The sequence below is a fragment of the Pelodiscus sinensis genome, chromosome 1, assembly GCF_049634645.1.
Source record: "Pelodiscus sinensis isolate JC-2024 chromosome 1, ASM4963464v1, whole genome shotgun sequence".
NCBI lineage: Eukaryota > Metazoa > Chordata > Testudines > Trionychidae > Pelodiscus > Pelodiscus sinensis.
Window position 1 is genome coordinate 28,744,339 of NC_134711.1, and position 17,832 is coordinate 28,762,170.

The 17,832-nt window shown below is 45.5% G+C and overlaps 1 protein-coding gene across 12 annotated transcripts in view; it reads left to right on the top strand.

The window, feature by feature from the left end:
- The window catches only part of CPNE8 (copine 8), a 215,527-nt gene that overhangs the window by 141,773 nt on the left and 55,922 nt on the right, over positions 1-17,832 (top strand). For 6 of the 12 annotated variants that reach the window (XR_012903542.1, XM_006120408.4, XM_014572184.3 and 3 more), the window contains 2 exons: positions 2,398-2,451; positions 13,831-13,892. Coding sequence is in view for 5 of the 12 variants with exons in the window: in XM_006120408.4 (XP_006120470.1) it covers positions 2,398-2,451; positions 13,831-13,892 (116 nt within the window). In the remaining 7 variants the exon portion in view is untranslated. The other 6 variants (XR_012903543.1, XM_075927592.1, XR_012903535.1 and 3 more) reach the window with 5 other exon arrangements.

Below are 17,832 nucleotides of genomic sequence, written 5' to 3' on the forward strand. Positions count from 1 at the left end.
TTTCTACACCGTTAATAATTTTTGTTGCTCTTCTCTGAACCTTCTCCAATTTTTCCACATCTTTCCTGAAATGTGGTGTCCATAACTGGACACAATGCTCTAATTGAGGCCTGATCAACTCAAACAGAGCAGAAGAATGACTTCTTGTGTCTTGCTCACAACACTCCTGTTAGCGCATCCTAGAATCATGTTTGCTTTTTTTTGCAACAGCATTATACTGTTGACTCATATTTACCTTGTGGTCCACTATGACCCCTAGATTCCTTTCAGCAGTACTCCTTCCTAGACAGTCACTTCCAACTCTGTATGTGTGCAACTGATTGTTCCTTACTAAGTGGAGTACTTTGCATTTTTCCATATTAAACTTCATCCTATTTACTTCAGACCTTTTCTCCAGTTTGTCCAGATCATTTTGAATTTTGACCTTATCCTCCAAAGCAGTTGCAGCCTCTCCTAGCTTGGTATCATCTGCAAACTTAATAAACATACTCTCTATGTAAATATCTAAGTTGTTGATGAAGGTGTAGAACAGAACGGGTCGCAAAACAGTCCCTTGTGAAGCCTCTCGTTATGCCCTTCAAGCATGATTTTGTGAACCATTAATAACTACTCTCTGAGAATGGTTATCTATCCAGTTATGCACCCACTTTACAGTAGCCCCATGTCAGGCTAGTTTATTGATAAGAATGTATTGCGAGACTGTATCAAATATTTTACTAAAGTCTAGGTATACCACGTCTGCTGCTTCTCCCTTTTCCACAAGATATGTTATTAGATTGGTTTGATGTGGTTTGTTCTTTACAAATCCATCTGGCTCTTACCTATCACCTTATTATCTTCCAGATGTTTGCAGATGATTTCCTTGTTCCGTTATCTTCCCTGGCACATGGGGCAGCTGACCTGAATGTACAGAGGAGCTGGCATTGCCTCTTGCTCTTGTTCTTCAGCATTGCTCCTCTGTATCCCTTGAGGCATAAACACTGACTCCATGGGGGCTCCAGGGCTGGAACACTCACAGATAAAAAGTGAGTGCTTAGCACCCACCAGCAGACACGTGAATCGGCTCCACTCCATTCCCTCCAGCATTCCTGTTTAATGCTGGGCCGTGCTCTTCCCTTTCCCACCCAGTTCCACCTGCTCACCCCAATCAACTGTTCAGCCCATATTTCCTCGGTGTTCCGCATAGCACCCCCGATCACAGACTCTGGGTAGTCACCCATATGTCCCTATTCTAAGGACAGACTAGGGTCTGGAGTTGATGAGGCAGGAAAATGGGACAGTGAGGTGGGAGTGAAGAGGATTGGGGCAAAGAGAATAATAGGATAGGGGGATGTGACACTAGAGGCCTGATTTGCAGAAGTGTAGAAATTCTCAGCTGCAACTGAAGTCACTTAGATCTCTGTACTGAACAAACAGTACTATAAATGCTATGAAAATTCAGACCAGTAGTATCTCAAATTGGGTGTCCAAAATTAATCTACACTTTTTACATTAATTTGTGTCTGTCATTTCCCCCTCTGTAAAATGTGGATATAAATATTTCCTTACATAGCAAGGGTTTTGTGAAGATAAATTCATTAACATTCTGGAGGCACTCACATATTTATGATGAGCACCAAAAAAAAGTCAATTAAGAAAGTTAACACCTTGTTTGGAGCACGGTAAATGGAGTGCAGTAAATAAGGCATAAGTCACACACTGAATTATGAGGATAAAAAGTTGTTGAATAGATGGATGGTAGGTACCAACCATTCTGGTGCCATATGAACATTATAAGTCTTTAGTTACTGCATGATATCTAAATTAATGTAAAGACTGTATCATGTTGTGTATACAGGCAACTTTAATTCTGGCATTTCCTACCTTAGAATGCTGAACATTGCAAACATATTTTTTTAAAATGTAGTTTTTCTAAATTGAATTTGCTTCTGGTTTCCTACATGTTAAAATAACTGCAACCTATGTTTTGTGCTATATTATACAAATATTGTGCTGCATTATGATTTTCATGATTCTATTATATAAAATTAAAGAAAAGACTATGCCAAACCTTGAAGTTTTTTACTCAAGCAAACAACTTGATTGGTTTATTTTAATGCATGGGTGATAACTTTGTGTTAATTCTTACTTTAATCAAACCAGTTTATCCATTCTTTGAAGGTTGTAAGTCCCTGTAGGGCATTTGCTCACATCCATAAAAGGCAACAGTTTGACCCTTTAATAGTCTTACAATCGATGGTCATTTGTAGAAGCATATAGACTTACTGAATATCAGCTCATTAAGGTTGCATATACCTAAAGTAGATAATTTCATACCTTAAGGGGATCTTAAGAATTTTCACTGTGTCAACTGCATAATGAATGGTGCACTTGTAATAGTTTTATCTGCCCTTCTAGGTAATAAATCCAAAGAAAAAAGGAAAAAAGAAAAAGTATATTAATTCTGGAACAGTAAGTAGATACTACTTATATTAATTGATGCTTTCCTTTTTTTTCTGACTGCTTGAATTAAAGTGTATTCAAACTATAATTTGATAGTGTTAGAGTAAGACTTCCTGTGGAGTAAACTATTTATTATAACTGTTTATTATAAAGTTTTTCTAGTTTCCTCTCTTTGGTGATTAAACAACAGTGTCTCATGAAAACTTTATCCAAAATGTAATTTTGGCAATTGTGTGTAGAACTGCTGGAGGCCATTGGACTATATAGTGTCAACTTTCATCTGGAATAAATGTTGAATTTTAGAATGCATTAGAATGCTACTTAGTGTACAGAGACATGAACAAATAAGGGATGATAGGTTGTGTCTGTAGTGCTTAAGACAATATGTATTCTTTACTTTTTTAAATATTTCACAGAATTACATTTAAGAAATACTGTTACTATAATTTATAATTTGTAAGAGTACTAACTGAGATATGAACAACCAGTAACGTAGTGAAATATTTACTAAAAATGCAAGAACCTTTCTATTTTTGCTATGTTAGTTTGGTCCACAGTAATAACTGCATTGCTGATTTTAATGTTCATGGAATCCAGAAGAATTAAAATATAATTTAATACACAATACAAATATAATAATGTGTATTTCAGAAAGTAAAACTAAGGACAAGTGCTGGTTCTGCAAATGAATATATGTTTGATTGTATTCATGTGAGTAGTCTGACTGAAGTCAGTGGGACTTCATTATGCAGGAACTAGAGGACACCAAATGAAATTAATGAGTGGCAGGTTTAGAACTAATAAAAGAAAGTTCTTCTTCACACAGCATGTAGTCAACCTGTGGAACTCATTGCCAGAGGAGGCTGTGAAGGCTAGGACTATAACAGAGTTTAAAGAGAAGCTAGATAATTTCATGGAGGTTAGGTCCATAAAAGGCTATTAGCCAGGGGATAGAAGTGGTGTCCCTGGCCTCTGTTTGTCAGAAGCTGGAGAGAGATGGCAGGAGACAAATCGCTGATCATTGTCTTCAGTCCACCCTCTCTGGGGAACCTGGTGCTGGCCACTGTCGGCAGACAGTATACTGGGCTAGATGGACCTTTGGTCTGACCCAGTACCGCCTTTCTTAGGATTGTGGCCTTAAGGTGGAAAATCATTATTCCTATATTTTTCTGATTACAAATGGGGAAAGTATGATTGTCTTTTCCATAAACCCATGGAAAAATTTTCCAGAATAGATGGAAACATTATTTCTGTGGGAATTTGATGGTAAGAGTGGGTGATTTTCTTTCATGTTAGTGTATTGCTATATTAATTGTTAGATTTTAATATATTAGAACAAAGTAGTAGCATGCTGCATCTTCGTGTTGGCAGCTAATGAAACAAGTGATTTTTTTTAAGTCTATGCTAAAAACAGAAATATTCAGAATTTTATCGTAAAATTTTAAGGATCTATCTCTACAAGAAAAAAACAGTTCTTCTTTGAGCAGTGTCCCATGGGTGCTCCACTGTAGGTGTCGGGCTTGTCCCGGCGCTGCAGATTGGAGATCTTTTCTAGCCGTAGTCTGCCGGACCACGCATGCACGAAGTACGGCTCGTGGCTTTTCGCACCGTTTGAGCGTTGATGGTCCGGCTCCCGCCAGTTCCTCCTGACCGTCCTCGGCCGCGGACAGATTAACGTCTCTCTCATGAACCCTGTTCACTAAAACAGAGAGAGATCACCCATAGTTCTTATATACATAGTTTAAAAGTTACAGTTATAATTATTATATAGTTAATAGTTCTAGTCGTTTAAAAAAATCTTTTTTCTTCAGTAGTTAGTTTATTCTTCTCAAATGCCGGGGTTCAAGAAGTGCGGCGAATGCCGTGAGGCAATGCCTGCCTCTGATGGCCATTCCCTGTGCATTAGGTGCCTCGGGGAAGGCCACATACCCCAGAAATGTCCCCATTGCTCCAAGCTGACAGCCAGAGCAAGACGGGACAGGGACATGCGCCTAAAGATCCTCTTATTTGACAAAGCTCTGCAACCCAAGGCCAAACAATCCAAGGGGTACGCGGAGCAAACTAAAAAAATGAAGAGGAAACCATCGCCAGCGCGATCCCTTCCACCCTCAAGATCGGGTGCAGGTGACAAGCCAGGGACATCAACGGCACCGCCCGCAAGCGTTGCAGTGGCGCCTAAAGACAGCCGGAGTAAGTCGGCTCCAAGCCCTTCTATATCGGGCTCCACTGTCTCAGCCGTTCCCTCGGTCTCAAACCGCTTCCAGGGACTTCCACGGCTTCGAGAACCGCTGCCGGTACGGAACGCTCCCCGGCACCGAGCTGCAGCCGCTCCCCGGCACCGAGCCGCAGCCGCTCCCCGGCACTGAGGCGCATGCCCAAGCTGCCTGCAGAGCTGAGCCATTCCTCAGAACAGGAGCGTACTTCGGCACCGGCTCATTCTAGACGATCACCAAAACAAACGCCGAAACCTTCGACAAGGCGACGCTCGGTAACTCCTGAGCATCCTTCTCCTTCTACATGGTCGGCACCAAATCGATCATCGCCGCCCATGAAGCAACAAAAGCTTAAACGTTCATCGGCACCTGAGCGTTCCCCGTCATCGAGTGTACCAGCACCGAGCCACCCTTCAGGACCGGAAGGATCGTCACATCACAGACTTCCCTCAGAAGGACGTCCACCGGCACCGCGGCGGCCTTCTCCTTTGAGACGATCCCCGGAACTGAGACAATCGTCGGTACCGAGACAATCAACTGCGACGACGCGGACCACCTCGGCACGGACTCCTCCAATACCAGTGGAGATAATTCCTCACTCTGTGCTTTCCACTCCAACTTCCTCTCCACCGGAACAGTTGCTGGCACCACCTGCCCATACATCCTGGCTGCAACAGTCCTCTGCTCCCAAAGACCTCTTCTCGAAGGTCGAGGACCTACCCTTTGACAGGCAGAATCTCTTTTCTGATAAGACTGGCCAACTTCTGCACTCGGGGAAGGACTCCAGAACCACTTTAAAAACACTGGGCATGTACACTCCTCCATATCGTAGAAAACGGTATACCCCCTACCAAAGGCAGAGGCCCCCCCCCCACGACAATCTCCTCAGTATAGGCCTCAAGACCAACAAAGAGGTAGACAGCGGCAACAGCGGAGACGCCCGCCACCCAAAGCAACTTCCCAACAGGGTACCAGACAGCAAGTTTGACGCGTCACTCGAGGGGTTGAGAACCATTCCCATCAGTGCCATTCTGAGTGCTACGAAGGCGATATTTCACCACCGTCTGAGGCCGTACCTCAATCAATGGGCTTACATCACCACCGACAAATGGGTCCTTCAGACAATTCGCCTTGGTTACACCATCCCATTCATGTCGCTATCCCACCCATCCCCCCCTGCCCTGTCCCTTTTCAGGGACCCATCTCACGAGCTCTTGCTCAGGCAAGAAGTTACCCATCTACTCGCTGTCGGAGCAATGGAGCCTGTTCCGGACGAGTTCAAGGGCAGATGGTTTTATTCCCGGTACTTTGTAACGGAAAAGAAATCAGGGGGATGGAGACCGATACTAGATCTTCGCGACCTCAACCGTTTCTTACGAAAACAACGGTTTCGAATGGTTACCTTAGTTACAATCATCCCAGCACTTCAGAACGGGGATTGGTTCACATCCCTCGATCTTCAGGATGCATACTTTCACATTGCGATTCATCCGGCGCACAGACGATTCCTATGCTTCCAAATCGGTACAGACCGTTTCCAATACAAGGTCCTGCCGTTGGGTCTCTCATCGGCTCCATGGGTTTTCTCCAAGACCCTGGCTGTGGTAACCGCATATCTTCGTCGTCTACACATAATGATCTTTCCATACCTCGACAATTGCTTAATCAGAGCCCACTTGTTGCAGGAAGCACGCAATGCTACAGAGACAACACGCACGCTCTTCCAGGAGCTGAGTCTCATTCTCAATGTTCCAAAGTCATCATTGGAACCGCACCAAACAATACAGTTCATAGGCGCTCGTCTAGACTCTATGACCGAGCGTGCATCATTACCGATGGAAAGGTTCCAGACGATGCAGGATTTGATCCAGATCTTGCTCATCAGTCCAACGGTTCCCATACTATGGTGCCTACAGCTTATGGGACACGTGGCCTCCACAACATATGTGGTCAAACACGCAAGGTTACATTTTCAATGCCTTCAGCATTGGATGGCACGAATCTGTCCCCCCAATGTACGAGATGTCCACAGGACAATAACGGTTCCCACCCAGGTCAAGAAATCACTGGCTTGGTGGACAACTCCAGACAATCTATTGTTGGGCGTACCCTTTCATCGCCCTCAGCCGTTGGCACAGTTAACAACAGATGCGTCACTCATCGGATGGGGTGCACACCTCGGCCCCGAACAAGTACAAGGCCTATGGTCGCCAGACGAATCGTTGATGCACATCAACTTCCTGGAGCTCAGGGCAGTGTACAAAGCATGTCAACACTTTCTTCCCATCATTCGGGGACAGGTCATATGAGTCCTTACGGACAATATGACAACCGTTTATTACGTAAACAAGCAGGGTGGGGCCAGGTCTCACTCCTTGTGCAGAGAAGCGGTACGTCTATGGAACATGTGCAATCGCCACAACGTCTTTTTAATCACAGAATATCTCCCAGGCCACCACAATGTAACGGCCGATGCCCTCAGCAGGCATTTTTCTCTCAACCACGAGTTGGAGTTACATCCCACAGTGCTCTCGGCGATATTTCAACGATGGGGATTTCCGCTAGTAGACCTTTTTGCCACTTCTCACAATGCGAAATGTCCTCAGTATTGCTCGAGAGCAGGAATTGGGTGAAATTCAAAAGGCGACGCTTTCCTATACAACTGGGGACGTCACCTATGTGACGTAGTGGGGGTACTTGCTGGGCTGTGGTGACCTCTGCTGTCTGGAGCAAGACCCAGCAGGGAAAACCTTATTATGCAAAGGTGACTCCATACCTGCTGAACCAGCCAACCCCCCATGGGGAGAAACAAAAGGAGGTGGAATGCTGCTCTGGCTGGGGGCAGGGCTTGGAGAGGGGGAGTTAGTTCCTGGCTGGAAAGCAGGAGAGAAGGAACTGGGGAGGGGGCTGGGATTCCCCTATCTCAAGGGGGGCACTGAGGCCTCTTAGCCCCCAGTTCCTGTAACTAGATTACATCTGTACTGTTCTGTATCGTGGATAAGCAATAAACCACCTGTATTCTACTGGCTGGTGAAGTCTGTTCGTGCCATTCCGGGGCTGCAGGAGACTGGGGAACCTCAACTCGCCATCACAACCTACTTTATGCATTTCCACCCACACCCCTGATTCCCAGGGTAGTGGAGAAGATTATTCGAGAAAGGGCCACAGTAATCCTAATAGCCCCCTCCTGGCCCAGGCAAACGTGGTATCCATACCTCTATCGCATGTCGATACATCCTCCGTGTCCTCTGCCAATTCGGCACGATCTGCTCTTGTAAAATCACCGCTCCCTTCTCCATCCGAAGGGGGACCATCTCGCACTCATGGCATGGTACCTAGTTGGTTCCAATAGTCAGAAGTATTATGCTCACAATCTGTGAAGCACATTTTACTAAACAGTAAAAAAATTATCTACGCGAACTACTTACCTTTCAAAATGGTCACGCTTCTCGTCATGGTGTTTCCAAAAGGATCTGAATCCAGTCTCTACACCTCTGCAGTGTATCCTGGACTACCTCATACACCTCAAAAATTCGGGCCTTACCTGTGCTTCCATTAGAGTCCATGTCGCTGCAATAGCAGCCTTTCATCAGCCTGTCGACGAATGTTCCATTTTTTCCCACCTGACAACGAAGAGGTTCTTCAAGGGAATGTCCAACTTGTATCCACATTATACTCAACCGGCGGATCCTTGGGACCTTGAAATGGTCCTGAATTCCCTGACGGGCAAACCCTTCGAACCGCTAGCAACATGCAATCTATATGACCTGTCCATGAAGGTCATTTTCTTGTTGGCTATTACTTCCGCGAGGAGAGTGAGTGAGCTAGCTGCACTATCAGTCTCTCCTCCTTATACGATTTTTACACACCAAGCGGTGATATTTTAACCACGTTTTCATCCCAAAGTGATCTCTCGTTTTCACATCAATGAACCTATAATTCTTCCTATATTCCATCCCAAACCACACGCTTCACCAGAACACGCGCGATTGCACACTTTGGACGTCAGACGAGCTCTCGCTTCTATTTAGAGAACCAGACCCTTTCGAGTGGCGGACTCGCTACTAATATCAATGGCGGACCGTTCTAAAGGTAGCTCATTGTCCGCTCAACGCATCTCCTCCATTATTGTACAGTGCATAAGAACTTGTTATAATCTGCGAAAGAAACCACTGCCTTCGACCCTGAGGGCCCATTCGACTCGGGCTTTCGCTACGTTCACTGCATTCCTCAAGGGAGTTCCCTTGATAGATATCTGTAGAGCTGCTACGTGGTCTTCCAACCTAACCTTCGCTACACATTATGCCTTCCCTAATCTCTTAATACCTGATTCGGCGGTGGCGGCAGCGGTGTTATCCTCAGCTATGGCATGCTAGATCTGAACCCTCCTCCATTCGTGAGCTACTGCTGTACATTCACCTACAGTGGAGCACCCACGGGACACTGCTCGAAGAAGAAAAAGAAGTTACTCACCTTGTGCAGTAATGATTGTTCTTCTTGATGCGTGTCCCGTGGTTGCTCCACGACCCGCCCTCCTCCCCTCTTCGGAGTTTTCTATACTTTGTGTCTTTCAGAGCAAGAGGCAGGAGGAACTGGCGGGAGCCGGACCATCAACGCTCAAATGGCGCGAAAAACCACGAGCCGTACTTCGCGCATGCGTGGTCCAGCAGACTACGGCTAGAAAAGATCTCCGATCTGCGGTGCCAGGACAAGCCCGACACCTACAGTGGAGCACCCATGGGACACGCATCTCAAAGAACAATCGTTACTGCACAAGGTGAGTAACTTCTTTTTATTTTGTATGTATAATCATCCTTATTTTCAGAACATGTTCTTTTGTACATTTTAAGTATTCTGATGTACATACATGCATTCATATTTGAAAAGTACATCAGTGTATGCTTGCGCATTGAAACATGACTGTATATCAGATGAGGCTTTATTGTTACCTCTGTCTGAAGTTGAAATGTTGTTTTATGGGACAGGTCTTTGTGTTTACTCTGTATGAGTAGGCACCTAGTGTGCATTTAGTAAGCATTATAACAACAGTAATTTTCATCCCTCTCTGATTCCCTCCAAATCTTTTTTTGCCAAACACTTCCTAATCTCCTGCCTCTGTATTGCTCTCCTTGCCTTGTTAGCCCTCTATCCTCCACACACACTTCTTCTGTTTCTGTCACAGTCCTTTTCCAGCTCACATTTTCCATCTTGCACTCAATCTGTTGCCTCTCCACAGTTTCTCTCCATGCTTCTTCAAATTTGACTTCTCCCAGACCTGCCAGAAGCACTAAAAAGGTAAAAATAGGGCAACTGGTTAGTTATCTTGCATGCCTGTATACAAACACAGGAAGCCTGGGAAACAAACAGGAAGAATTGGAAGACCTGGCATAGTCAAGGAACTATAATCTGATTAGAGACTTGGTAGTGTAATTCATATAACTGGAGCACTGTCATGGATGAATATTAGCTGTACTGGAAGGACAAGTGGAGGGAATCTGTGGAGGAGTTGCATTGTATGTAAGAGAGCAGTATGATTGCTCAGAGAACTGTATGAAACTGGAGGAACACCTGTTCAGTCATTGGGTTAACATTGGAGATATGAGCAGCAAGGATGATGTTCTGGTGGATAACTGCTATAGATCCCCAACCAGAAGAATGAGGTAAATGAGGCTTTTTTTGTAAAACAGAAGTCTCTAGATCACAGGCCCTGGTTTTCAATCACTCTGACATTTGCTGGGAAAGCAGTACAGCAATGCAAAAAATCAAGGATGCTTTTGGAGAGAGTTTGGGACAACTTCCTAGTGCAAGTGCCTGAAGAATGAAGTAGGAATCATACTCCTTCTTTATCTGCTGTTCACAAACAGGGAAGAATTGGTAGGGAAGTAGAGGTAGGTGGCAACCTGGGCAGGAATGACCATGAAATGGTCACGTTCAGGATCTTGACAAAGGGAAGAAAGGAGAGCAGCAGTATATGAATCCCGGATGTCAGAAAAGCAGATTTTCACTCCCTCAGGAAATGAATGGGCAAGATCCCCTGGGAGATAAATATAAGGGGGGAAAAGGGTTCCGGAGAGCAGGCTGTAGTTTTAAGAAGCCTTATTGAGGACATGGGAACAAACTGTTCCAATGTGCAGAAAGAATAGCAAATATGGCAGGCAACCAGCTTGGCTTAAAAGAGAAATCTTCAGTGAGCTTAAACACAAACAAGAAGCTTATAAGAAGTGGATACTTGGACAAATGACTAAGGAGGATTATATGCTCAAGCGTTATCTTTTAATCAGTTGCACTTTGGCCTTCCCGAAGTTATAGCTAGTAAAGGATATGAAGGATAACAAGAAGGGTTTCTATGGGTATGTTTTCTGCAAGAAGAAGATCAGAGAAAATGTGGATTCTTTGGGAATGGGGAAAACAACCTAGGGTATGTCTACACTACAGCGCTAATTCGAACTAAGCTAATTCAAACTAACGCGTCTAGAACTAAAAACTAGTTCGAATTAGCGTTTTGCTAATTCAAACTAGCATGTCCACATTAAGTGGACCCTGAACAGGGCTTAAGGATGGCCGGAAGCAGTGCCGGCAGGGCATCAGAGGAGGACTTAGAGCGTGGAGATGCTGTCTCAGGCTAGCCGAGGGCTGTGCTTAAAGGGACCCGACCCCCACCCCGGACAGACAGTTCTCAGGGGTGCCCCGCTTGAAAACCAGTCCTGGCTTGGAGTGCCCGGAGTGCCCACACTGGGCACAACACACCACGCGGCCATCAGCCCGGCTGCACTTGCCGCAGGCTGCCATCTGGGGAGAGGGGGCAATTGGGGGGGCTGCAGGAGAGCTTCCACCCCCAGAAGTCCGCAGAGCCAGCCCAGTCCTCCCCATCAGGGGCTCGTGCCCCATTCCTCCCTCACCTCCTTCCACTTACCCTTCCCTAGCCCCTCTTCTTGATGTACAAAATAAAGAACAATTGTGTTCAAAAATGGAATCTGTCTTTATTGAACAAAACTGGGGGAGACGGGGAAAAGGAGGTGGGAGAGGGGAAGAGAGAGGCTGGGAGAGGGGAGGGCAACTAAAATGATCAGGGGTTGGGAACAGGTCCCATATGAAGAGAGGCTAAAGAGACTGGGACTTTTCAGCTTAGAAAAGAGGAGACGAGGGGGGACAGGATAGAGGTCTCTAAAAGCAGGAGTTGGGTGGAGAGGGTGCATACAGAAAAGTTCTTCATTAGTTCCCATAAAGAAGGACTAGAGGACACCAAAGGAAAGGAATGGGTAGCAGGCTTCAAACTAGTAACAGAAAGTTGTTCTTCACAAAGCAAAGAGTCAACCTGTGGAACTCCTTGCTGCAGGAGGCTGTGAAGGCTAGAACTAGAACAGAGTTTAAAGGGAAGTGAGATCAAGTGATGGAGGTTGGGTCCATAGAGTGGTAGTAGCCAGGGGGTAGGAGTGGTGTCCCTGCCCAAAGTTTGTGGAAGGCTGGAGAGGGATGGCACGAGACAAATGGCTTGGTCACTGTCTCCGGTCCATCCCCTCCAGGGTCTTTAGGGTTGGCCGCTGTCGGCAGACAGGCTACTGGGCTAGATGGACCTTTGGTCTGACCCAGGATGGCCATTGTAAGGTCAGGGCTCAGGATCGGGGGTCTCAGTGGACCCCCTTGATTTTCATGCACACCTGCTCCTGGGTGGCCAGGCTGGCAGCTCTCCTGCCCAAGCCGGCCACCTTCCTGTGCTTAGTGCGGAGATCGTGGACAAGGTCCACGATGTCCGCACTAGCCCAGGCGGGTGCCAGCCTCTTGCGGTCCCGGGCAAGCTCCCGGGAGCCGCCAGCCTGGTCCCGGGAAGAGGGGAAGGGCTGGGGGGCATCGGGTGGGTGGCTCGATCCGTGCCAGGTGCAGGGTCTGCTGGCTGGGTGCTGGCAGGCTTGCACCTGGCACGGGCACCGTAGCCAGCCCGTGCCCCTTTAAGGAGTCCGGGGCCGGGAGGGGGGCATAGAGTTTCCCTGGTGTTGGCCAGAGTGGCCACCAGTGAAACCTGGGAAGCCTTAGCCTCCCACTAGTTCGAATTAAGGGTCTACACAGACCTTAGTTCGAACTAGCTAGTTCGAACTAGGCTTAATCCTCGTAAAATGAGGTTTTCCTAGTTCGAACTAAGCGCTCCGCTAGTTCGAATTAAATTTGAACTAGCGGAGCGCTAGTGTAGCGCCTATTAAAGTTAGTTTGAACTAACGTCCGTTAGTTCGAACTAACTTTGTAGTGTAGACATACCCCTAGTGACGATGATGTGGAATAAAGCTAAAGTACTCATTGCTTTTTTGCAGCATGTTGGAAGATGACGGAACAAGGAGCAGTGGTCTTAAGTTGCAGTGCTGGGAGACTGGATATTAGGAAAAGATATTTCACTAGTATGGTGATGGAGCACTGGAATGGGTTAACTAGAGAGGTGGTGGAATCTCCATCCTTAGAGATTTTTAAGGCCAGGCTTACAAAGTCCTGGTTGGAATGCTTTAGTTGGGATTGGTCCTGCTTTGAGTGGGGGAGGGAGGGAGGTTGAACTAGATGACCTTCTGAGGTCTTAAACCCTAATCTTCTATGATTCATACCACAACTCACTCTTTCGACCCATATTCTTTCTGGGTGGTGAAAGCCAGTGAGAGATCAAACATACACCTTGTAATGTTAGACATTGACAAATAAAATGTGTCATCTTCTATTTATTTTTAGTTTACCATTTTTCATTCTTTACATCCATCATTACCCACAGGTCCATACTGAACTGAAGTGACAAGACACACATTTAGATAATTTTAATGTAGCATTTCAAATAAAGTTGAATCACTCACATAATGGATCAGCTAGTCTTAGCATCTGCCATTACTCTATAGTATAAAATGAGCCTCACCACACTTGTTTTCTACCCCACATGCAGCAATGTTTCATTGAATTTTTCTCTCACGTCCCTGTGCCCTTAATTTAGTCTAGAATAATGCCATAATAATTTAAAAAGTTTTTTAGACTCCCAGGTTTGTCCCAGGCCTTCCAAAAGAGATTTATGAATTTTGTCTTATTTCCTAAAATTGTAGGAAATTATACCATAAATATGAGCCTCGAAAATATCGTACATGAATTTTCTATTTATACTTGATTTGCGGAAATGACCATTCGTGCCTGATTCCATTTTACTTGCTTTCAGGTAACATTGCTTTCCTTCCTAATTGAAACAGAAGTTTCATTCCTTGACTATATTAAAGGCGGGTAAGTGATCCCTGCATGCTTTTCTTTTCCTATTTTTTGTTTTGATTCACAAATAACTGTTTTGCTGTCTTGCTATGTGATAGCCCTAAATATCCATGAGAATTGCATTACAGGCAGTCCCCGGGTTAAGTACAAGATAGGGACTGTAGGTTTGTTCTTAAGTTGAATCTGTATGTAAGTCGGAACTGGCATCAGCCACTGCTGAAACTGATCAGTTTCAACCGCGGCTGAATCTGGACGCCAGTTCTGACTTACATACAGATTTAACTTAAGAAACCCAGGCGTCCCCAAGTCAGCTGCTGCTGAAACTGATCAGCGGCTGACTTGGGGACGCCTGGGGCAGAGCAGCTGGGGTGCTGCTGGGTTGCTCCAGTAGCGCGGCTCCTCGGCGCTACTGGAGCAACCCAGCAGCACCCCAGCTGCTATGCCTCAGGCATCCTGATTCAGCTGCTGCTGAAACTGACCAGCAGCGACTGAATCAGGACTCCTGGGGCAGAGCAGCTGGGGTGCTGCCGGGTTGGTCCGGAGAAGCGCTGCGGGACCAACCCGGCAGCCCCCAGCTGCTCTACCCCAGGGGTAGGCAAGAAAAGCCTGGTCTGCTGGGGGGGGGCACTAGCTGCACCCCCACGCCCCCCAGCAGACCAGGGAGACGGGGGTGGGGACTCCCAAGTCCTCCACGGTTTTGCTCCGTCTCCCTGGTCTGCTGACCTGGGAGATGCGGAGCAAAGCCGCAGAGCATGTGGGCAGCGGGACAGTCCAGGCGCGCTGCGCTGTCCCACTGCTGGCGTGCTCCGAGGCTTTGCTCCCCATCTCCCTGGTCTGCTGGTCAGATCAGGGAGACGGGGATCAAAGCCTTGGAGCACGCCCGCAACGGGACAACCCGGGCGCGCTTGAGCTGTCCCCCTGCGCGCGTGCTCCGCGGCTTTGCTCCCCATCTCCCTGGTCACAGGCTTCCTCCGAGGCTTTGCAAAACCTCGGGGGAAGCCAGCGGCAGAATACCCCAGGCGCGCCTGGGCTGCCCCGCAGCCCCAGCCCCACCGTGGCTTTGCAAAGCCTTGGGGGAACCCGGCGGCAGGACAGCCCAGGCGTGCCTGGGCTGCCCGGCTGCCCGAGACCCTCCCCGGCTTTGCTCCACATCTTCCTAGTCTGCAGACCAGGGAGACATGGAGCAGCTTTTCTCGCCCCGGAGTACACGGGCGGCGGGACCGCAAGGTCCCGCAGTCCGTGTCCTCCGGGGCGAGAAAAGCTGCATTCGTAACTGCGGATCTGACATAAGTCGGATCCGCGTAAGTCGGGGACTGCCTGTACTTTTTTCATTTTTCATAAACTTACTGATAACTTTCTTATGTAGTTAGGTATTTCTTTTATGTTTTCTTTTGGTAGGGTTCTGTTTTGTTAAATGGTTTGTTTGTGTTTGAGAAGTCAATGCTGAATAACTGTGTCTTCCACTTGGAACAGAAGGTGGTAAGGTTAGTAATGGTCAGTAGTTTGTATGGTAGTTTATTCCACAGCCTCAAGCTGGCCCTCAGGAAGGTCTATCTCAGACATGCACATGTTCCCCTATGCCTAAAGAGTAGATTTGTTAATCATGGGCCTCACCTGGAAGTCTTAGGCAATTTTTTAGGTATTCCAGACCTAGGCGATGGTAAATGATTAGTTCTTATTGATAATTATCCAAAGCAGTGTGGAGTGATGCATGTTCATTTTCATCATGAGTCAGATACCACCTGACAGGTTGATTTTCCTTTTTGGTGTTTCAGGTTCTGTAATTATCACTATGTGTTGCTCTCTTAAGACTTCTGAGAGCATGCTCCACACTTTGTCCTTCTTAGAATTTGTATGTCACTTCTTAAACCTTGACTGAGTGTTGTCACTTTCGTTAGAAATCTCTCATTAGTACCTTCTTTGAGTTTTGTCAAATCTGCTATGAATGCATTCTTAAAATGAACATGTGCTGGGTCGTCATCTGAGACTGCTATAATATCATTCCCTCTAAGGCATCTGGCATTGTCCATTGTCAGAAGACAGGATAGATGGACCTTTGGTCTGATCCTAATATGGCTGTTCTTATATTCTTAAATATATGGCAGAATCAAGTAAAACAGAGCAGAAGACATACAATTCTCCCTCAAGGAGTTCAGTCACAAATTTAATTTGTCCAACTGGGTCTTGCAGGGCTTCTGACAGCCAGTACTGCCATCTGACATCATCAGCAGGCACCTCCTTCCATCTTGTCCTGCTTTGAGTTGCTAGGAGCTGGATCTGCCCATGTGGGGTAGGGGCAGAGCAATAAGCTTTGTTACCTTCTCATTCAGTTAACCAGTAACCCCCATTTCCAATGAGTGCCGGATAACAAAGCTTTCACTATAACAATAAAATTGGATTGAAATTAAAGTTTCAAATAAAACCTTCTTCGATTCTATGTAAAAGTATTTAATATAAAGAATTGCAGAAAAATAAGCTCAGTGCACTGTAAAGTATGTCCATAACTTTTAGTTTGTTTCCAGGGCACAGATACAAGCATTGTGAGTAATGTTATGCAAATGAATAAACTAGTCATCTCTCTTTGTTTATAAAATGCTAATCTCTGGTATTTCCACAACAAATAGTTTCTGAAGTTGGTTTTCTGAGACTGTTTCAGTTATGGCCATGTGATTCATGGTTTATTGTATTTACTTGCTACAGAAAAATTTTTGGTGAACCCTAACTACAGTGGAGCTCATACTTCTCCATTATAATCCTTCATACTAGGGTTATGCATGTTTACAACTTCATTTTTATCTTTGAAAGCCTTTCCTTCACTGACTCCATCATGCTGTGCAAGTGAATATTGAGGAGAAGCTTCCATATCATTTTCTGTTCAAGGAATACTTAAGCAAATTTAATATGGCTAATTATTAGGATTGTCCATAGTTTGGTTTTTTTTTCTGGTATTGTTTTTCCTAAAGTCTCCTTACACTTTTCTCCCAGTGGCTATTGCTGCGCTGTTTAACTGTTTTTTGAGGGGTTTGCAGCTTCTTTTTCTGATGCTGCCTGAGATCACTTTGGGGGCATGTGTTTTCAGCTATCTACTATAAAGATGTGAAACATCTGAGTATAGGAAGCGATGTAAAGTCACAATGCAGGCATGTGGAGCTTGGAGAACAGCATTTTCAGTGTTTATAATTATCTTGGTCCTTGGTAATGTTTTCTCTGGCCATCCATCTCTAACATGAGATGGCTGCTAAAGTAACACTAACAGAAACCTAATGCATTGGACTCAAGAAAGTGTCCTCTGTCCCAGACATTGAGAATGTAAAAATGGCCACACTGAGTCAGACCATTGGTCCATCTAACCCAATATCCTGTCATCTAAGAGTGGCTTATGTCAGAAACCTGAGAGGGAATTTATAGAACAGTATAATTATCAAGTATTTCATCCTCTGTTGTCCAGTCTCATCTTCTGGCAGAGATTTAGAGACACCTAGACCATGGGGTCTGTTCCTCACCATCTTGATTAATGGCCTTTGACAGAACTGTCCTTTATGAACTTATCTAATTCTTTTTCAAACACAGTTATATTTTTGGCCTTCACAACATCTTCTGGCAACAAATTCCACAGGTTGACACTACGTTGTGTGATGGCATACTTCCTTTTTTCTGCTTTGAAGCAGCGTTCCATTAGTTTTATTGGGTGATTCTTAGTTCTCACATTATGTGAAGGATTAAATAACAATTTCTCATTCATTTTCTTCTTGTAGACCTATCACATCCCTTCTCAGTCATCTTTTTTTTTTTTAAGCTGAATAGTCCATCTTTTTAGTGTTCCTCATATTAAGTTGTACCTGGCATATAAACATTTTTTGGCACCCTTCTCTGTACTTTTTTAAAATTCTGATATCTTTGAGAGATGAGGCAACCAGAACTACATGCAATATTCCAGAAGCAGGTATGCATAGAT